Source organism: Scyliorhinus torazame, chromosome 8 (genome assembly GCF_047496885.1).
Source record: "Scyliorhinus torazame isolate Kashiwa2021f chromosome 8, sScyTor2.1, whole genome shotgun sequence".
Classification (NCBI taxonomy): domain Eukaryota; kingdom Metazoa; phylum Chordata; class Chondrichthyes; order Carcharhiniformes; family Scyliorhinidae; genus Scyliorhinus; species Scyliorhinus torazame.
The window spans coordinates 192,173,830-192,196,652 of NC_092714.1; the positions used below are offsets into that span (position 1 = coordinate 192,173,830).

The 22,823-nt window shown below is 53.2% G+C and overlaps 1 protein-coding gene across 1 annotated transcript in view; it reads left to right on the forward strand.

The window, feature by feature from the left end:
- Positions 1 to 20,100, forward strand: part of LOC140428900 (protein-glutamine gamma-glutamyltransferase 2-like) — a 126,141-nt gene extending 106,041 nt beyond the window's left edge. Inside the window, exons 11-13 of the mRNA XM_072515548.1 lie at positions 1,445 to 1,605; positions 10,314 to 10,450; positions 18,637 to 20,100. Of these exons, the coding sequence (XP_072371649.1) occupies positions 1,445 to 1,605; positions 10,314 to 10,450; positions 18,637 to 18,790 (452 nt within the window). The 3' untranslated portion in view covers positions 18,791 to 20,100. The remainder of the gene's footprint in view (positions 1 to 1,444; positions 1,606 to 10,313; positions 10,451 to 18,636) is intronic.
- The last annotated feature ends 2,723 nt before the right edge of the window (positions 20,101 to 22,823 follow it).

A 22,823-nucleotide genomic window follows, 5' to 3' on the forward strand; every position in this document is an offset into this window, starting at 1 on the left:
GGGTCCACAGTCTGAGTCCAGCATGGAGCACGGCGCAAATGCTGCAGGCCGCCGCCAGGCGCATGCGCGGCCATGGAATCGGAAGTGCTCAGGGCTGTATCAGCAGCTAGAGCTGTGATCTCTACGCTGCCTCCCTGCTAGCCCCCCTCTCGGAGCAGGGAATCGATGTCCGCTTTATGAAATTAATGAAATGAAAATCGCTTATTGTCACAAGTAGGCTTCAATGAAGTTACTGTGAAAAGCCCCTAGTCGCCACATTCCGGCGCCAGTTCAGGAAGGCTGGTATGGGAATTGAACCGTGCTGCTGGCCTGCCTTGGTCTGCTTTAAAAGCCAGCGATTTAGCCCAGTGTGCTAAACCAGCCCCTACATTAGTTTTCCTGGCATAAAAGACCACCGTTTTCACACTGGCGTGGGGACTCAGTCTCCAAACCGGAGAATCCAGTCCGGGGCCTGGTAATAACCTCAGCCGTTACAGGAGTTGGGCCCACGCTGCTGGCCTAGCTCTGCATTGTGAAAGAGCTGTCCAGGCAACTGAGCTAAATCATGGCAGCGACAGTGAGGGAGACTTTAATGGGGGTGGGAGGCAATGGGGGTGGGTGCATGTGATATGCCTTCGATAAGCACACGACGAGTGATGAATGTAACTGAGGCTTTAATACACTAAACAGCAAGCCTCCTGGTCTCTGACCCGAACTGGATCGGAGGCAGAGACTTGCCACCTTTATACATGAGCCCGAGGGGAGGAGCCACAGGCGGAGCCAGCCTGGACAAGCCCAGGCATGTACAACACAATACAGTGCAATACCGTGGTTTACCACAGCATGCAAGAGGCTGTAAGAGATTGGAGAGGTTTCGGGGGAGGGGGAGTTACCCCCGGGGGAAGGTAGTCAGAGAGGTTGCAGGGGTGAGATGGGTTTCAGGGATGCTGTGAGGAAGAGAGAATCATTTTAAACCTATCAACAAAAGGAAACACAGCCAACTGGGAGCCAGGAAAACCTGAAGTTATTGAGTTAATTGATTCTTTGCAAATCAATGGGGAGTCTCTAGCTTCAGGCTGCATATGTTCAGAAGCTATCATAGAGAAAAAATAGGATGATATTTTAATGAACAAGTTGTTAATGAGATAATTTAATACTGAACAATTTTATTTCATGAGAAAGATTTGTATTTGTGTGTTATCATAACTCCATGCATTTCTGTGAAATTCATACTCTAAATTAATCGAGGTGACTGATTTTGTTGGAGATAAAGGGCTGAATTTTATGCACCTGAAGGCCGCAATCCATCATTCGTCTTCTTCAGGAACTTGTTGCGGTTACAGCTGTGGCCACTATCTCATTCAGGCAGGACTACAGAGCTGACAGCCAATCAGAGAGCAAATGGATCACGTGTATTTTTACTTCAAACTTAATTTAGTAATCCACCATTATTCCTTTTCTTCAGAAAAGAGGATACCTCTGCAGATACTTTACTCAAACTATTTCCGAACCTTGGGAGAAACCAATCAGATTCTCATTTTGGCCATGGTAAAGGATGATGTGGCAAAAGAAACATATTTTACCAGAAGAGTGATTACTCTCCAGAATCCATCTCTACAAATTAAGGTAATTATTACTGAGGAATTTGGTTGGTAGTAGATTCCCACCGTGACAATGTTCCATGCCTGAGAAAGTTTACAAAATAAATAAAATCGGTCAATTTCCATCAGTTGGCATTCTTTGGGCTGAATTCTACGTTTGCCGATGCCAAAATCGTGAACGATTTGCGTGGAAAATAGCTTCTGACGCCGAAATTGTGGTAGACAGGTTTGACACCAAATCGGGACGCTCTGATACCTCCAAAGTGGCGTAAATGCAGCCCTCACCACGCAGGCTAAAAAGACAGTAGGCATATCATTAGCGGGCCTGATGCCCGATGCTCCGGGGTCTCCACGATTCACCGCCTCTGATGGGCCAAGTTCCCGACAGTGTGGTTCACTTGTGATTATAAAATTCGTGAACCTGGCATCCTGGCTGCTGAGCGATAGAGAGGAGGTAGAAAATGGCGTGGGGTGACTGTAGGCTGTTGGCCCGGACACCGGCCGTCCTGGCCGCAGCGGGGGCCCCTGTCAGGGCCGTGGGAGGGGAGGGGGAGTGTGGGAGAGAGGAGGGGACAGGCCAAGCAGCCGGGGTGCCCTCCCACAGGACTGGGGTGGTGCCAGGCACCGACCGCCATTATTGCTGACCACTTACCACGGCCCCTGGTTCTACACCGCGATTCCGGCCGTATGGGTGTGCCCACGCCTGCACCCCAACCCCTGCTACAGCGCACACCCCCCCGGCCCACGAACACTCCGCCCAACTGGTAGCCACCCACCGGGGGACCACCAACGGCAGCTCCCAGTGAGGGCAGTGCCAGCCAACGGTGCCCCTGGCAGCAGGAACGGGCGCTAGGACCGGGGGAACCAATGGGGCTGGAGACCGACTGGTCAGGGGTGAGGGGTGGGAGGGAGGACATGCGTGGGTGGGGCTCTGCTCGGGCATGGTGAAGGGCCACAGGTCTGGTGGTCCCCCTCTTCTCCCGCTCCCGGCAGTTGTGTCCGGCCTTCTCCTGGGGGGGCAAACACAAAAAACAACACTGTAAGACATTCCCTCGCAGGCAACTGAGGGGTTGGGTCGATGATGGCATCAGTGGCAGGGCACCCGGCCATTGCGGCTGGCATGGGTGCTGGCATGTGGGGCTGGGTGGGGGATCGGCCATCCCCCGGGAGGGGAGGGGCCGGGGTATGTGTGTCTGGGGGAAAGGGGAGTTAGTGCCAGGGACGCGCGCTGCCTACTCACCCTGGCCACCCTGACGAGGTTGTGCAGTTTCTTCCTGCACTGGATGCCAGTCCGGGTGACGTTGCCCACGCCGCTGACCGCGTCTGCCACCTGCACCCAAGCACGGCGAACGGTGGAGGCTGGCAGCCATCCTCCTGGGCCGGAGTACAGAGTCATCCTTCTCTCCTCCATGGCGTCCAGGCGGATCTGCAGCTCAGCGTCCCTGAACCATGGCGTTGCTCTCCTTCCTGCCATCTTGTTGAGAGGGATGGTGTGTGTCGGGGGGGGGAAGGATCATTTATGTGCGGCTGCGGCATATGAGACTCAAGTGAGCCAATCAAGGAAAAGGCGTTTCGCTTGGAACCGGTTGCGTTCCACAGGGCAATGGTGCTAGCCTATTTAGAGTTGTTGAATTGGTGCAACTGTTGCGCCGTTTTTGCTGTCGTAAACATCACTGTTCCCACGGCGGTGTCAGCACTTAGTCTCAAAATCGGAGAATCCAGCCCTTTGCTTGCTCAAGTTTGGCACTGCCAAAACATGGGCACAAAACTAACAGAATACTTAAGGAAAATACATAAACAAGCCACTTTGACTGTTTCTCTCGCCATTCTGTTGAATTAGGGCTATAATTATTTGCATTATAGCTGTGCCTTCCACAGAGACACATAGGCCGTGGTAACTGGATACAGTGCTGAGCTTCCACACTTTGCTTTCCATTGACTTCCAGTACAGAAGAATCTGGCTCTTCACCCATTTGGAAGACAGTGATGCCAATACCCCACGTGTGCAAAATCCTCCGACTGAGCTGCAAAATGTTATCCCTCACAATCAGAAGACATTTGTGATATATCAATTTGTTTTTGCACTCTAAATAAACAGAGGGGAAATGTGACTTCTGAGAAGCTAATCTACATTCACACCCCTTAGCTGACATTTACTGGTGGACCCTAGCCTAAAACAGTATTGAGAACACTGGACCTCACAGTTTTGTTTGAATATATTGTCGGGTTTACCTGACTGAATCAAGGAATGTGTTCAAGCATGCAAATGAGGAGACCTACAGTGTTTCTACCAACACATTTTCAGTGGCTGCTCATGCATTTGCACCCATTATAGCCTATACTTCCTCGAACCGTATCCTTTTCTTCCTCATTTACTTTCATATTCAGCCATATGACATTTGCATTTTAACAATTTTGACCGCACAGCTCCAACACAAGAAATAAGATAACAATGAACGTGATTTCCGGCCTCGTTGCGTTCTCACTCGAGCGAAACGAGGCCGGTGAATAGCGGGAGAGGCCAAAAACGAGAAACATGCTAAATGCCAAACAGTTTGCGATGTAACTGGCCCGCTCCCGTAGGCGAAATCAGGATCTCGCCGTAGCATAAAGAGAAACCAATTTTCACCACTTAAACCCTATTTCTATACAATTAACGGGAGTGACCCCATGTCCAACACCCTCACCGGTAAGTGGTCATGCTGGCACCGATTAGTACCCCTTTTAAATAAGGTGAACCTGGCAGAAGGGCTTCTGTTGGAGCCAAGGTGGTGAATAGCCATCTTTGCTCTCGGGCAAAGAGTACTGGGGCGCTGGACTTGCCACCCCAGGGATTGTCGGGGGGGGTGGAGGCCCCTCCACAGCGGGGGCCACCATGGGAAGGTGAGAGGAGGTGCTGGGGGGGTGGGGGGGTGCATGGGGGGAGGGGGGGGGAGGGAGCAACTGAACGCGGCACCACCATGTCAACCCCTGGATTGTGTGTGCACATTCCAGTGGCAACCCATGTCCAACTCATCAGCCCCACCAACTACCCTTAACCCCAATCGAATGCCGAGCCTCTGGCTGTGTGGCTGAAGGCTATTGCTTATTGGGAATTGGCAGCCATGGTGGAGTGAGCACTTCACACAACCCAAGTGAATTTGCTTGGATGGGCCGGCTCTGTAGCATGTGGGAATCATTGCCCAGCATCCCAATCAGACCATGCCACCTGGACACTGTGTCTGAACACTGTGGGAGGCAACAACACATATGCAGCAGCCAACGTCTGAACACACAGAGGATGGGACACAGCTCCGGGGCACATGTTCGTGGCCAGAGGGTGCGTGAGTGCCACGGGCAGGGGACCAGCGGCCGGTCCAGGTGAAGCTATGAGCGGGTGGCTGGGGTGCAGTGTCTGGGGTCCGGTGAGATGGGCCCGCTGCGGCCAAGATTGTGTGGGCAGGGCATTCCGTGCCTGCGGGAGGGGAGGAGGAGGGGGTCAGTGAGGGAATGGAGGGTTCCGTGGTGGGAGCCATCGCTGTTTGTCAGTCTAACACCCTCTCCTAATTCCTTACACATATTGAACGCTATGGTCAGTATTTTGGACTCTGCAGAACTTGCCCTATTGGTGCTGCTGCAGCAGCAGCAGCAGTGGCTGCAGATTCTCGAGGGGGCGGCCCATGTGCCGGACCCCGCCCCACACCCTCAGGAGCTGGCCTTTCACCAGGCCAGGGAGGAACCCAGAGGGCGAGGCCCATGACAGCCCAGGGTGTACAGGCATCACTGGTCCTTTGATCAGATGACAGAAAGCGCGTGCCGCATGAGGCAGAAGATACCTGTGACATGTCCTCGTGGACTTGGCACTACATGAAGGAGGAGGACACCCGTTCCCGGTGGCCGTCAAGGTCACCTCAACCATGAACTTTTACAGCTCAGGATCATTCCAGAGCTTGAGCGGGGACTTGTGTGTGGCATCTCACATCTACGAGGGCCACCACTGGATGGGCAGCTTGCTCTTCAGGGATAAGGGGTGCCCACTGAGAACTTGGCTAATGACAACAGTAGGGAGGCCAGAGACCGAAGCGGACACTCGATAAAATGAGGCCCATACATTGAGGCACATGTGACCACTCGGGCTGTAATTGAGCGATGCATCAGTCTGTTCAAAATGCAGTTCCGCTGCCTCGACCGCTAAGGGGGTGCCCTACAGTACACCTCCCGGAGGGTCGCCCAAATTGTAGTGGTCTGCTGTGTCCCCCCCCAACCTGGCACATCAACGGGCCGAGGTTGGGGACGAGAAACATGTGGCCACCTCCAAAGAGGAGGATGATGAGGAAGCGCCAGACCAGAAGGACGATTCCAGGGGTGAACCGCAGGACCAGCCGGGGGCTGCAAGACAGGCGGCAACGGTGAGGGCCCGGCAAGCCTAGAGGTCCAGGGAGGCCTGGTCCGTCATCGATATGTTACCCAACACCGCACCCGCCCCGCCCTCTGTGCTCACCCCCATTTCCCACCCTCCCAGGGTATGTGTGACATCACTCCAGGCTGCTGGGACTGTGTCCGCACCATCGGCGGGTCACTGTCAAGGGAAGGGGGTGATAATAACATGCAGAGAACTGAATGCCAGTACTCCAGTGCTTCTCAATCTATCCCATAATCTGTCCCCTGCCTGTCTACTGAGTGCTCGCTCACACCCATCACCTGAACGCTGTGTGCCGGTTTTGGGGCGGGTGGGGGGGGGGGGGGGGGGGGGGGGTTGTATGCCTGGAGAGATGAGCTAAGGTTTTGGAGGTCGGCCAGAATTGTGGAAGAAAGTGACAGAGGCATCATACTGGTTGTGCTCGAGTGTTTTGAATGTGTCATACAAAACGCCACCCAATCGATGGTGCCGCCCCACTCTCCCCACCACACCATCACCCCCCTCACCCACTGACTACACCCCCACTCCCATTTCCCACCCTCCCAGGGTGCTCGCTTGCACGCGATGTGCCCAGGGAGGAGGGTGGGATGCCTGGAGAGATGGTTGTGCGCAAATGTTTTTAATGTGTCACATGTGTCATAGAATTCCCCACTCTCGCGATGGTTCCGCTCCACTCTCCCAACCACCCCCTCACACCCTACCTACCCCGCCCCTTCCCCACATCCCTCGGTGCCCTCAGTGATCCTCGATGACCTTGACCTTCCTAGCTCTACCGCTACGTCTAGGTGTCTGTCCATGATGCACATCTGAGGTGAACATAGAACAGAACATAGAACACACAGTGCAGAAGGAGGCCATTTGGCCCATCGAATCTGCACCGACCCACTTAAGCCCTCACTTCCACCCTATCCCCGTAACCCAATTACCCCTCCTAACCTTTTTCGACATGAAGGGCAATTTATCATGGCCAATCCAGCTAATCTGCACGTCTTTGGACTGTGGGTGCAAACCGAAGCACCCGGCGGAAACCCACGCAGACACGGGGAGAATGTGCAGACTCCGCACAGACAGTGGCCCAGCGGGGAATCAAACCTAGGACCCTGGCGCTGTGAAGCCACAGTGCTATCCACTTGTGCTACGTGACAAGTAACCAGCAGCGTACCTCATCCTATGGCCTTCAATGCCGCTGGCGGGCATCCTCTGGGGCCAGACAGCGCGCCGTGCTTGTAAATGGCACACGCACAGCTGTGCTGCCCTGTCCCATGTGCTAACTTCGCGACGTAGCCTCAACAGAGGGGTGGAACCCGGGGTGCTGGTGGGCATCGTCGCCACTCCATGGGGCAGGTACGGGTTGGCACCCAGTGCCACATCCTCCCACTCGGTGCCCATAGGGCTCTGGAGTTCACCTTGGGACGGAGAGGCAGCTGGTTCGAGTCCCGGCTGCCCCTGCGTCATCTGGCTCTGCCAGGCCTGGCGGTTCCCCGATGCCTGCACCAAGGTGTCGATCCCCTCGGCGATGCTCCTCAATGAGTGAACCATGCTCTGCAGCGCCTCAGCTATTCCCACTATCACTGTGACAAGCTCCGCAGCGCCTCGGCCATTCCCATCTGAAACTGGGACATCTCACGTAGCACCTCATCAAGATAAGCCTGGTACTGGGTAACATCCGCCAGCGAGTCGGATATTCTGCCGAGATCCTCAGCGATAGCTGTCACCGACTGTGTTGCCTTGGACACCTTCACTCATGGTGCCGACATCATGCACCAGGCTTTCCACTGTGGTCGCCTCCAAGCAGTGTTCGCCTAGCTGCCACGTGTTGCCAGCGACATCTCCTATGCCCGTAGCTTCTGGGACTCTTCCAATCGGCTATGGCCTGCTGGAGTGTCACTGGCATCTCTGTCTGAATGTCCTGACCATACCCTGGTGTCTCCATCAGCTCCGGTAACCCTATGCCAGAGGCTCAGTCTCAGGCTGTTGGCCAGCTGGGCCCTGGGATCCAGCAGACCTCCGTCTGCTGTCTCGCCTGGAGGTTCCTGCCTCCACCTGATGTGCATCAGCAGCTGTGTGGTGCTCACTAGGTTGCGTCCCAGAAGCCCAACAAACGTTTCCCACTGAAGTTCGTGTATCTTTGCTGTTGGAGGGTGGGGATGACAGCTGTGACGTGTCGAATGTGTCTTCCTCGGAGCTCTCTTCCGAGGAGTTCTCATGGGAGGCTGGAGAGGTGGCCACCCGGGATGGGCTGGCGGTGTCGGCTGGAGGACCTGCGGGAGAATGGACATGTCGTCAGTGGGAAGGATGGGTTGCCACCATAGCAATAACAACTCATGTTTTGACAGGTCCTCTGGGTGGGGCCCGATGGTTCCTCACCTCTGTGGTGTTTGTGACCGCTCTGTACTTGGCCACCCTTGCCACCTCCAGGGCATGTTCCTCGAAAGTGGTGAGGATCCTTAAGTCCAGCATCCCTCTAGAAGACTGGGCCTTCTCCCAGCGATTGTGCGAGAGCTTCTCCTGCGAGACACAGAGAGGGCATCATTAGCCACACGTGTGGTTCCCAGTGGTGGTGGTGGTGGTTGTGTTGGTGGGGGGTTGAAGGATTGGGGTGTGGATGCTCATGTAGGGGCGGAAATGTCTCGAGGTGGGGGAGGGCATTGGTGTCTACTCACCCATGCTGCCCGGTGTAGGTTGTTGACCTTCTTACGGCACTGAAGGCCTTTCCTCCCGGTCACGCGATCAGAGCTTACAGCCGGCGCCGCCTGGACTCAGGCAGCACTGGCTGCGCTGTGGCTCACCCTCCGGCACCCTCAAGGGGAACAGGACATCCCTTCTGGTCTCCACTATGTCGAGGAGTCTGGCCAGGTCCACATCGCCGAATCTTGGGGCCGGTCTTCTCAGCACCATGGTTGCGAGCTGGCTGGGGTTTGCTGTGCAAGTGCAGCTTCAGTGCTGCTTGACCTTTTTAGCGGGTGACTGGCAAATCGGCTGGTAAGCCTTCATGTGCAGCGAGAAGCCCGTGAGGCCTCGTTAAGTGGACCAATTAATGTTGAATAGTGTTGCTGACTCGCTGGACTAAGCGCCGTGAAGCTCGCGGTATTTCCGCTCGCTATCATGCTTTGAAATCTTTCCAGAGAATCATGCTCAGTGTTCAATTTTACACTGCTGTTTTACCCCCTTTTTCCAATTATGAATACGCACGATTCCTGCCAATGACTTAACATTCACTAGTCAGTGACCCCAAGACTGCCTTTATACTTGTATTCATGCATTTTTTTCCAAAACACTATTACTTTACTCATACTCCAATTCCATTAGCATAATTACATGCGACCCGCCTTCCATCAATTATTATTCCCAATGTCTAATCTTATCTGGATAATATTCACTTGCCCTTAACCTTTTATAAACCCTGTGTCCAACATATTGGTTCCAAACATGCAAAGGTGTCTAAATAATTGTAAAATACAAAATTAGTTTCATCCAAAATATTGATAATGTGTTTTCTTGCCCATCCACAGCTTAAATCCTGCCAGGCGGGCCTGGGGCTTGAGTTTTGCTTCAATACCAATGTCCTGAGGAAGCTGAAAACTTCTATTTGGATCCAGCCCCCACCCCCCATTTAGCTTCCACATTTTGTGCCCCCACTATTATGTTGCCACAACCACATGATCCACCTTATCCTTCCCTGGCCAACCCTAACACTTCCACTTTCCATTCCTACCATGCCGATCCTTCCATCCATTGTGGCATCCCATGTTCGCTCTGAATCTCAGATATTACCGAGATTGCCCTTAATCAAATCCCATGGCACATCTTATAATGGACCACTTTAAAATAGGAACATTATATATTGTCCAACAGAGTAGGAATTAAGATCAAAGGAGCAAAAATTAAAAAACTCTGAGCATGCAAACGATTGACAGGGCAACCTCTAGAGTGTCATTGTAGTTTGCTCCTGTATGCAAAAAGAAAGGAACATATGATGGAGTTTTCCAGGGCTCCCCCCGCCCCCCCCCCCCCCCCCCCCCCACTCCCCCAGCAGTGGGTTTCCCCATGGTGGTGGCAGATCCCCATTGGCTGTCAGCAGGATCTTCCTGTCCCACTGATGTCAATAGTCATTTGCATTGCTCGCCCGTCACTCCGCCGGGGAACACACGCGGGGATCGGCTTTGGCAGGACTGGAGGTTCCTGCTGGTGGAAAGGGTCAGAAAATCCTACCCATTATTTTATTAATTGTAGAAGATTATAATAGTCACATTTAAAAATTGTTTATCTTCATGGACAGAACAAATTCTGCCCTTTTTCACTTGATTAAGAATTAAAATAAATTATTCGTTCAGATCCTAGGAGAGCCAATGCAGTATCGAAAACTAACAGTAGAAATTGGCTTCATCAATCCGATGCGAGGGAATTTGTATGATGGTAAATTCCTGGTGGAGGGAGCCGGCCTCACTGATGAGCAGACCATTCCCTGTCCGTAAGTAGAACCAGCAGCTTTCAGCTTTCGGTAACATTTTTGCCTCTGATTCGGAAGATTGTTGGTTTAAGTACGAATTCATGGATTTGAGCGTATAATCCAGGCTGACGCTTCAGTGCAGTACCCTGGGAATAGTCCACTGTTGGAAGTGCTGTCTCCTGAGTGAGAAGTTAAACCAGCACCTGTTCTTCCCTCTCACAGGCACAAAAAGATTAAACAGGAGCAAGGGAGTTCTCCTCAGAGCCCCGGCCATTGCTCAGCCAACATCATCTAAAGCAAAGGCTGGGATTCACTGTTGGCCGGAGAACAGCCTCCGATGCCAAAATTGCAGTAGGCGCAGGTTTGACGCCAATCGGGATCCTCCGGCACCCCAAAAATGGCAGATCTGTGTCGTTCGCTGCGTGACTTTTATACACCGTTGGCATATCATTAGCGTGCCTGGCCCTCTATTATCCAGGGCCTCCGCAATTCACCGCTGCTGATGGGCCGAATTCCCAGCGGCGTCATTCACTTGTGGTTTCAAACATTGTGAACCTTACGTTGTGGCTACTAAGCGAGAGAAAGAGGAGGTAGGAAATGGAGAGGAGTGACTGCGGGCTGCATGCCCAGACACTGATCGTGCTGTCTGGGATGGTGGGGGGGCCCCTGCCAGGGCCAAGGGTATCGGGGGGAACAGGCCGAGCTCCCGGGGTGTCCCCCACAGGACTGGGACGGTTCCTAGGCACCGACCGTCATTGTGGCAGCCATCTTGCTGCGCACCCACTGACCGCCCATCTCGGCCCCTGGTTCTACACAGTGACACTGGCCATATGGTTGGGCCAGTGGGCCAATCCCCACCCTCCAGCCCCGCACCTCACCCCTCCTGGCCCCCAAAACCCCGCCCAACCTGCCGCCATCCACCGGCGGACCACCCAGGGCCACACCCTGGGCAGCCCCCAGTGAGGACAGTGCCAGCCAACGGTACCCCTGCATCAGGGACGGGCTCTAGGATCAGGGGCCACCATGGTACTACGGACACCGATGAGGCAGGAGTGATGAAATGGTGGCGGGGGGAAACATGTGGGGCAGGAGCCCGCAGTGCCAACCAGGGCCACCATGTAGCCCATGGAACTTGGTTGAGCACAGGAGGATGCACCATGCTAACATGTTGGCCTTTCACCCCCTGCAGACAATGGCGTTTGGAGTTCGACCAGCAATGGTGGCCACCCTGGTGATGGTTGCTGCTCTGCGAGTTGCCCTGCGGCCGTGTGAGCGGGAGGCGCTCGAAGAGGAGGAGGAAGCCAGTAGCAGAGCGGCCAACAGCAGAGCGGCAGCAGCAGAGCGGCCAGCAGCGGAATGGGTTGCAGAGGAACGGGCTGCAAAGGGGCAGGTGGCAGCCACCCAGGCTGGAGGGCCGGCCACCCAATAGGCCAAGGAAGAGGAGGCACCGCATGAGGCCCTGTGTGTACCATCAGTGCCTGTCATTCGAGGACCTGCCGGACCGGAAATGCAGTCTGAGACTCTGGCTGAGCAGAGAGACAGTGCGTCTATCACCTGACACAGCAGAGGAATGGGGGAGGAAACCCACTGCCGGTGACCGTCAAGGTGACGGTCGCCCTGAATTTGTATGCCACAAGGTCCATTCAGTCGCTGAGTGAGGACCTGTCCGGGATCTCAGAGAGCTCGGTCCACAGGTGCAGTTCAAGAGGCCCTTTATGCCCAGGCAGATCAATACATCCAATGCATTGTGGACCAAGCCAACCAGGATGCCCGGGCAGTGGGGTTCGCCATCATCACCGGAATACCCCGGGTCCAGGGGCTGATTGACGGAATGCATGTCACCCACGGGCACCTGCAGACAACAGGCCGCTCTTCACAACCAAAAGGGATGCCCCTCAATGAACGTACAGTTGGTCTGTGACCATGAACTGCGCATCGTACACTTCTGCACCTAATACCTGCCAATGCGCACGACACCTTCATCCTGGCACACTCGGTGATCCCTGACATGTTCAAGGAAGCTCCCCCCACCCCCCTCCAGGTGCGGGGATGACTCCTGGGTGACGGGTTATTCGCTGCGGCCGTGGCTCATGACAACAATCCAGAGGCCACAGACCGACTCGGACACCCGCTACGACACCCAGACAGCAACCAGGGGTGTGATCGAGCGTTGCTTCGGCGTCCTAAAGATGGGGTTCAGGAGCCTGTAGTGCTCCGGAGGGGCCCTCCAGTATGAGGCTGAGAGGGGCGTCCACATTGTGGCGGCATGCTGCATCCTCCACAACATCATGCAGCAGAGGGGCGATGTGCTGGAGGAAGCTGAGGAGGAAGGGCAGGCCTCGTCCGATGAGGACGCGGGGGCAGGGGGATGATGAGCAGGGCATGAGGCCCAGGCAGGCAGGGCAGGACACACGACGTGTGCACCAGAGCCAACGCGCACGGGATGCTCTGATCGCCTCCAGGTTCACCGACCAGGAGGAGGGTGGAGGAGAGGGGGATGGCCAGGGGCACGGAAACCATATCCCAACCCCACACCCCCTCACTTCCCACACCACCAAACCACCCGCTTGCACACCCCTCCGTTATACATGCCTGCAGCGCTATGGGCTGGAGGCCCTGGGTTGGCAGTAACAGCAGAACTGTGTTGGAGGATGATGACAACCCGCTCTGCATCGTCTGACATTGTCTGACTCATGCCTGCGGTAGCACCGTCCACCTGAGTGATCAGTGCATGCGACCTGGCCAATCCATCTCAAGGTCGCACCAAATCCCTGGGGTGGGGTGCTGGGGACATTTGGGGCACAAGGGGCGGGGAATGACGTGGAGGAAGGTGGGAAGCATGGTCCTCCGACAGGGTCGTCCCCCATGTCAGCCCATCCCCATACCCATCAAACAGAGCATTGGGACAGGTTGTAACTGTGGTAACAGTTGTTTATTTTGAACAAATACATGCACTCTGTGCCCTAGCCCCTATGACTAAACTGTGCCCTGCACCCAGGAGGAGTCGCCCAACATGCGGCTTCCCCTCTACTTGCCTCCACCGCAAGTCCAGGCTATAACGGTGTTAACAGGTGTTTATTGTGAAGAATTATGTACAGTCTGTGCCCTGCCCCCATAACTAAACTGTGCCCTGCACCCATGCCAACTTAACTGGTGTCTAACTTTCTAGCCTTACGGGCCCTAACACTATGCCTTGGTGGTTCTCCAGATGGTACAGCAGGAGTGGAGGCGGCTTGCAACAAGGGCGCTCGTCTCCTGGGGTGACCTGGCTTGGATGGGTGTCCCAGGTGGCGTGGTGCTTCCCTGTTCTGCCCGCTGCCCGCCAGATGCACCAGGGACAGGAGGGAAGAGGGGAGTCCGAGGTGCTGCGGTGATACAGCATCTCCCCTGTGGGAGTCACCGGCACAGGCCCCATCACCTCCTTCTCCGTCAGGGTGACCGAGGCCCCCGAGCTACTCCATGGGATGGGTGTGCGAGCAGAGCCATCCCCTGAGGCCCTCCCACCACCTGCCACTGCCTGTCCTGGAGGCCCGCTGTGGTCTTGACCGGTGTCTACATGATCACGGCCATGGAGCACAGGAAGTGGCCCAACACCGTCTGGGACTGCACCATATCATGCTGCGACTGTGCCACCACTCTCTGGGTCTGTGCCACATCAGTCAGTGACTGGGCCACCTCCCTCTGGGACCAGGCACCTCCGTCTGAGACTGGGACACCTCCCTCTGGGACTGGGCCTTCTCGCCCAGTGTCTATGCCACACAGGCCAGCGCCTGGGCAATGCTGCCGACGTTCCCAGCCATGGCGCGCTGTGACTGGGGCTTGCTGAGGAGCGCAGCTACAATGTCCAGGTGGCTCTGACCTGTGAGAGGGCAGCCCTGACCTGGGCCTCGGCCTCCATCTGCACAGAATGCCCAGGCCTTGGACACGCTGATCCATTGCTAAAACCGTGGACGCCACCCGTGCAGTGTTGGCCTGGATGGCACGCATGGCCGGCACCACACCTGCTTCTGCAGGTTGTTCGACTCCTCCACCTGTGCCGGCAGGTGCTGGATGCTCTCCGCCATCTTCTCGTGTAGACCCTGGCTCTCGGGATGCATCTGAACTGTGATTGCGACTGGATGATGGAGGGTGCAGGAGACAGCTGCGACGGAAAGTCAGTGAAATTCCCCGTCTGGGCTGCCCTGAGTCAGGGCAGAGGTCTGGTGTTTGGGCAGCTTTCCCCGTCAATGCTTGGCTGTCAGGAGGGCACCGGCTCTGGCACTGACTGGGGGCGGGTGGGACAGGATGGACCGGCCCCATCTCTGGCCGGTCCTGTAAGACAAAAAGACAAAGATGGCATGCATGATTAGACAGCGGCCTGGGGTTGAGTGGGGTGTTTGGGCAGGGGCGGGTTGGGGGCGGTGGCGACACACACGTGTCATGGGGAGCTCAGTGGGGTCTCACTTGCGTGCCTGTGACCGCACTCCACCCCGATGACTTCCCTTTTCTCTGGGACGCTGGCCACGTTCAGGGCTCTCTGTCCGGGCAGGGTGAGGGCCTGCACCGGGTCTGGTGGCCCCCTCTGATCTTCCCGCTCCCAGTAGTTGTGCGTGGCTTTCACATGCATAGAAAGTCACTAATACGACCGGCATCCCCTCCAGCTTCCCATTCAACATAACATACCCCCCGAATCCGCCACTATGCTCCCTACCTCGAATAATACCCGTTTATTGATCAAGATCGCTGTCCCACTAGTTTTCGAGTCTAACCCCGAATTGAATACCTGCCCATCCCACCCCTTCCTCAGCCTAGTCTCGTCCACCACCCTCAGGTATGTCTCCTGCAGCATTGCCACGTCCGCCTTCAAACTTTTCAAATGCGCGAACACGCGAGCCATCTTGACAGGCCCATTCAACCCTTGCACATTCCATGTGATCAGCCTGGTCGGGGGGCACCTACCCCCTGCTTAGACCAACCTCCAGCCTGCGTCCCGTGTCTCCTCAGACCCGCTCTTGGGCGCCCACCGTCATTGACCCCCAATCTGTCTCCAAGCGCCAGTCCCTCCCCTGTCAACAGATCAATAATCAATATCCCCCCCCCCCCAACAATACCAAAATAACAATCCCAACCCCCCTCAACAAACTGATCACCTGCTTGCCCCCCACTGTGCTTCCATAAGTTAGCCCACCCACCGCCCAGCAATCCTGGTAGCCCCTGCCCATGGCGCCTCCCCCTGATATCCCCACACCCCGCTCGAACATACATATGCAAAAATCACAATTCCCAACAAACACAAAGAAGAAAAATTCAACCCCCCATCCCCCTGTGGTATTATCAGGTATTTTGGTACCTAAGAGGCTGATGACCATTGGTTAAACCTAGGAGTTTACCATTGGCTGTTGATACGTAGCTCCACCCTGACAGGCGGAGCATAAGAACCAGTGCCGTCCCAGCAGCCTTCACTTTCTGTACCGGAACTGTTGGGGAACAAGTTCTAGTCGATTAAAGCCTTCAGTTATGAAATCACTTTGTCTTGAGTGTAATTGATCGTGCATCACCCCCATTAAGAACAAAGTTAACCCACAACCAAAGCTGAGCAACGAGCCCAAACTTAGTGCAAAACAATACATGTAAAACCCAAAGAAGAAAGAAATTTAGCAACAAATCAAGAACACAACAACTCGCCACCAAGTTCAATGTCCTCCACCACCTGCCTGTCCCCTGTCCTTAACAAAGTCCATCGCCTCATCTGGCAATCCAAAATAAGTGACCCACAAACGCACTGGGTACAGCATGCCGAACTTCGCCCCCTTCTTAAAGAGGGCCGATTTCACCTTATTGAAACTCGCCCTTCTTTTGGCCAGTTCCGCACCCAAGTCCTGGTAAATACGCAGCTCATTGCCTTCCCATATGCAGCTCCTGGCCCACCTCAAGATCTGTTCCTTGTCCAGGAACTGGTGCATTCGTACCACCATCATCCTCGGCGGCTCATTCCTCACCAGCTTCCTAACCTCCAATGGTCGGGCAAATGCACCTTCCCCCAGCAGCTTCTCAAACATTCGTGCCACATATGTCCCTGCGTCCGATCCCTCGCTGTCCACTGGAAGGCCAACAATCCTCGGGTACTGCCTGCGCAAACTGTTCTCCAAAACCTCCACTTCTTCTTGCAGCCTCTTCTCATGGTCCTTCATCAGCTCCATCTCCACCGCCATCGCGGCTAGCTGCTCATTGTGCCCGGCCACCATCTCCTCCACCTTCTGGATCGCTTGACCCTGGGTTTCCAATCTCTGCTCCACATGATCAATCCCCATCTTAATCGGATCCAGGTATTCCTTCCTTTTCTGAGCAAAGCATTCCTGGAGAAAGACCCTCAGTTGCTCCGTTGTCACTGGGGAAAAAGGTCCAGAAGATCCACCACGAGTGGGAGCAACCAAATAGGCGACCACTCACTCCGTGGCCGCCACCGGAAGTCACAAATAATTTTCTAATTACTGCAGTGCCTCCTTCGCCATTCACATTTTCAAAATTACTTCTTCACACATGTATCAGATTGAGCTACTCAGTCAAATTAAATTTCCCTTCCTTTTGCTGGTTTTTTAAATTATTCCTTCTCTGACACTGATCCAAAATCCTTTTAAAATATTGTGACAACCTCTGCTTCAATAGACAATTGTGATAACGCATTGAAAACCCTCACAAGCCATTTCAAGCAGAAGCTTATTTTAACTTCCTCTTTTGCTTGTCTAGTGATAAAATCATGGGTGGGATTTTCTACACAACCTGCTGATGCGACCATCAATTCACGCGAGACAGAGAGTTGAAGTGAACAGAGGCTTTAATCGACTAGAACGGTGCCTGCCTGCGACTGCTCTGCTAGTGAGAGCCGCCTACAGGGCAGCTGCTCGTTATACCTCCCCTCAAGGGGGTGGAGCCAGAGGCAGAGCCCACAAGGGCACCATTCACAACTGTATTACATTGTATCACGCTGTTGCCCATGTGGGCTCCACCTATGGACCATTGTACTGTACTACACAGAGAAGGAATAATTAAAAAACCAGCAAAAGGAAGGGAAATTAAATTTGTAGTACAGTGCAATGGTCCATAGGTGGAGCCCACATGGGCAACAGCGTGATACAATGTAATACAGTTGTGAATGGTTAGTACAATACATTCACCACACCTGCCGCGTGATTTTCGGCGGCAGAGGCGGGATTTTCTGCGCAACCTGCCGCGTGATTTTCGCCAGCGGAGGCGAGACTTTCTGCGCAGAATCCCCGATGATGCTAATATCGGAGGCGGCGTCGCTTTTGCGATGCTACGCTCCGTGAAAAGCAACCTACTCTCAGGGTATGCCGTGCAACGTATCCACGGCCTCAGGCCATTGCCTCAGGCCCGCCCCACGATGCTCCGTCCCCAACCGGCTGAGTTCCCAACGCCGTGAGACTCTCATGATCTCACCCGTCGTGAACTTAGCATACCGGCTGTGGACTCAGTCCGGTGCCGCCATTGTCGGGGTGGACTGATCCGTGGCAGAGACGGCTCCATTTGGGGCTGGGGGCACAGTAGGGGGCCAGTCCGGGGCGCTCGAGCGGCCGAAGTGGGGCACTATTTTTACGGTCCGGGTCCACGGGCTGAGTCCGCCATGGAGCACGGCGCGGCCGCTGCAGGTCGCAGTCGTGCGCTGTGCGCGGCTACGGACCCAGAAATGCTCAGGGCTTTATCGGCATTTAGAGCTGTGAGCTCTACGCTGCCTCCCTGCTAGTCCCCGGAAAATCGGTGGCTGTTTTGTTCCAGTTTTCCTTCATCTCCCAAAAGGAGAATCCATCTCCTGGTACCTGGTTTTCCTGCACTGCTATTTGCTTTCACAAAGAATGTGGATGAATTTTGTGACATATTGAGACAAAACCCATACAAAGATAAAGGTGACAGCATGGTGCTGTTTAATTTCCTATTGAGTTTTATTTGAAAATGCATTCTCAGGATGTCTCAGTCACAATTAATTTTCACCCCTAGTTTCCCTGAGAATGCAGACGGATGATGCAGCTCATGTCTTGCTGGTACAGCCCCAATGACACGAAGCAGAATATTGAGCACACCAAAGTGGTTGGCTGGTGGATTTTCTATTTGTCTGGCACAAGTTGAATTTGAACGATTACCCGCTCAATAATGCCACATATTTAATTCACTGAATAAAGTTATCTGGTAACTCCCCTCTCTGTTTCTTTCAGGGTAAAGATTGGACCAAATCAGGAAATTAAGTTGAGGGTACATTTTACTCCTCAGAAATCAGGCCTGAGAAAACTGGCCGTGCATTTTGACTGCAACGAACTGAAGGTTGTGAAGGGTTTCCTAAACATTAATGTCAGACCAATGGAAAGATAATGGACCTGTCAGCCATCTTCATATTGCATTGGAGCCAGTGCTTTTCAGAAGAGAAGGGGAAAGTGCACAGATTTACAATCGAGATTTTAGTTCTGCATTCCCCTGTTCCTTCAAAACTTTTGATGATAAATTAAGCATTTCACTGATTAAATAAACCACTGTTGTGCAGCTATTTTCCATTTTGCTTCATATTAATTTAAGGACATAAATGTTCGTTATACTCTCCATATTTGCGCTTGCTCTGTTTCTACTCATTACAGTTGCATTTACTCAAATTCCAGATGATTTGAAATTATGTCACCTCTTCGCAATAATGGTCCACCGCAACCCAATACAGACAAGATTCCTTGTATATGGGTGGCATGACACAGGCATTGGATGGCATTTGATTCATAAATCTATACACTAGGTTGGAAAGCAACCAGAGATTGGATCAATTAATTTCATTAATCACATGAAATATATTGGTCGGAATTCTCCAGCCATTAGGATTCTCTTTTCCCCACTGTCCATGTGGAGTTTGCACATTCTCCCCGTGTTTGCATGGGTTTCGCTCCCACAACCAAGAGATGTGCAGGGTAGGTGGATTGGCCACGCTAAATTGCCCCTTGGAAAAAATGAATTGGGTACTCTAAATTTATTTTAAACATTTTTAAAAAAAGGATTCTCTTTTACCCCTAGCAGCGCAACCAGCGCCCACGGGTTTCCCGGCAGCGTGCAATGTCTTCAATGGGAAGTCCCATTTACAAGCGGCAGAAAGAAAGGATACTGCCGCCAGCGAATGGCGCGCTGCCAAGGAATACGTGGGTGGGGGACAAGAGAATCCATCCCATTAACCAACCAATAATGGAACCGCTGAGTCAAGGTACTGGACTTAGCTCAGTGGTGGCAGCCTTAACTTTGAATCCGAAGTTGTGGATTTAAGGCTCTCTCCAGCAACCTGAGTTATAAAGTGCAGTACATGGGGAGTGTGGTACTGTTGGAGGTGCTTTATTTTGCATGCAGCATTTATCTCCAGTCCTGTTTGCCTTTTCACATCGATATAAAAGATCCCGCAGATTTTAATTTACAAAGAAAGTGTACAAATGCAAATTCTTGGCTTACATTTGAGTCAGCTTCATGAACTGAACAGTGTGATTCTTTGGGAGTGGATGACAATCAAAGTAAAGACTTTTCAAGTGAACATATTTGCTATTTTAATTGTAATAGCATTTTGTCTGATTGACATGAAGCCAGGCTGCTAATGGCTCTTTACAATCCCTATTGCTTCTACAACTTACTTGATTTAGCATGTTTTCCTTTGCTTTCATCGCCATCAATCATTTATAGTGATATAATGCATTGTACTTGCTATCTCACCAATAAAACATGTTGCAAAGCATTGGCTGGAATACTGTGGTTTTCATCAAAACTGTTGGAATTGGTGCAGAAACAGGCCATTCGAGACTGCACTGACCCTCTGAAAGCACACCTTGCCTAGGCCCACTCCCGCGCACTATCCCCGTAACCTCACAGAACCTGGACAATAAGGGGCAATTTTATCACGGCCAATCCAACTAACCTGCACATCTTTGGACTGTGGGAGGAAACCAGAGCATCCAGAGGAAACCCACGCAGACTCAGCGAGAAAGTAAAACTCCACTCAGTCATCCAAGGGCAGAATTGAACCCATGTCCCTGGCCCTGTGAGGTAGCTGTGCTAACCATTGTACTACCAGGCTGCCCCATTCTGCCATATGTTTTCCTAACTTTAAATCGGCACCTCTTCTATTTTATTTGTAATTCTTTCCTGCTAACCTTCATGTTTGTGCCTTATTAAGAGAGAAGGCAGTAGTTCCGTTTCAAGTCCTCTACATGCCACTCGTAAACTTATCCAGAACAATTTGGAACCCCACCACCTGGCCACAGAAGCCCCTAATTTTCCCTCTTTGGGAGGCGGGCTGATCTCAATTGTGCCATTTTTACAAAATGTACACTGCATGCCTGACACCTCTGAGCTGACTTTCTTCTCTGTGTAAAATGCCTTAATTTTACCCATCTCTGTAACTCTGGGTACACGGCTGGGATGATTGCAAAGGGGTTTTGATCTTTTAGGGTTAACCATATTGCTGATCCTGTTTAGAAAACTCCAATGGAACTCAACATTCCAACTATTCTTCTGACAACTTGCTCTGGGTCATATCATGAGGTGCCACGAAAGTCAGTCAAACGGAACTAGATTAATAAACTCAAGATCTGCTTGATTATTTCTCTATCTCACCAACAAGTCTCAGTACGCTCCCTTTTACGGGGGGATGGTGGGGGGAGAGGGAGGAATGCGCAGAGATTGCATGAGCCATATCACCCAGGAAGCAATGTTGAATTCAGACTTTTTGAATAGTTGGGAAGCTTTGACTCTCAAGATGTCTGTGTCAATGATACATTGTCAATTTCCATCTTACACTATTCAAGGCTCTTGGAAAAGTCTGTGCTAATTACAAGCAATGCCGAGCATTGAGATGATTGTTGCAGTATTGCTGGACTGAGTTCCATCGTTCAGACTATTACCTCAATAAAAAGTTATACAGTTTCAGCACATGATCATTATTGTCACTACACTGACCGTGCATTTGTGTAATTCAAAGTAACTAAGGGCGGTACCTTGCAGCCCTGCCAGCACCAGGAAGCTTGGCCGTCAGGGAATCTTTTCATATGAAGCCTAAAATAATTTTCCTGACATTGGGATGAACTTTAGGTATTCGTGAGATTTTAAAGGCAGGACAAACTTCATGACAAACAATGTCACCATTTTGCATGCACTTGTATGTCATGCATGCTCATTAAAAGGCTACCCTGCTGGGATTAAGTTCTCTACAGTCAGAAATTAGAACCTTCACTTTTATGACTGTATACAAGTGTTATGCATGAGGCGAACGTCACTTCCACGATTTTGAGGTGAGTACACAGAGCTTTGGCCTTGGCAGGGAGCGGAAGTGTTGCTCACAACCTTACTCATATTGAGTGCAGGGACAAGCTGCACAAAGACTGGACAGGGGAGGTGGGTGAAGCAAGAGTAGACGGTGGAGTGGAGGCTGGACATGAGAGGTAGGGATAGTACGGGGGAGCGGAGGCTGGACATGGGAGATGGTACAAGAGATGCAGGCAGAGAAGGGAGGGAAGGAGACTTTGGGGAAGTGATAGACCATTCTGGAGGTGAAGCAGAAAGGGAATGCAAGGGCACAGTGACGTGAGATGGAGGTAAAGGACGATTTTATTGGGTCAAATAGTCCTGTGGCTGGCTAGGTGGTGGGGAGGAGGGGGTTTCTAGACAAAGATGGTGGGATAGAAATGTGGTGGGATTCTCTGTTTGCCGACGCCGAAATCGTTAACTGCAATTGGGCAGAGAAAAGCCTCCGATGCCAAAATCGTGGTAGGCGCCAGTGTGACGTCAAATCTGGATGCTCCGGCACCCCGAAAATGGCATAAATGTGTTGCCAGCCGCGCGGTGTTAACGTACAGTCGGCTTATCATTCGCGGGCCTAAAATCCGGGCCAGGATTCTCCGAGCCTCTGCGCTGAAATCGCGCTCGGCGCGGGGGCGGAGAATGGCGCGTCAGTCCCGTGATCGGGTTCGATGTCGAGACGCAAACCTTCGCCGGTCGGGGGCCATTGAAAGAGGCCCCCGCGACGATTCTCCGGGGTCGACCGGCCGAGGTCCCGTCGGCGTGGTTCATGTATGGTTCCACCCGACGGGGGCTCGGCGTCGCGGCTGCGGTGACCGTCCTGGTGGGGGGCGGGGGGGATCAGTCTCCGGGGGTGGGCCTCCACGATGGCCCGGCCCACGTTCAGGGGCCACCAATCGACGGGCGTGTGCGACCTGGGGGTGGCCTACCTTCTTCCTCGCCGGCCCGCTGTGTGATAACGCCATGTAGCCCGGGGCCGGCGTGGAAGCGGCCACCGAGCGCATGTGCAGACCCAAGGCCGGCAGTACAGGGCCGCAATATCGGCAGCCGGAGCTGAGTGGAGCACTCTGGTGTCATGCTGGGGTCCTGCGGG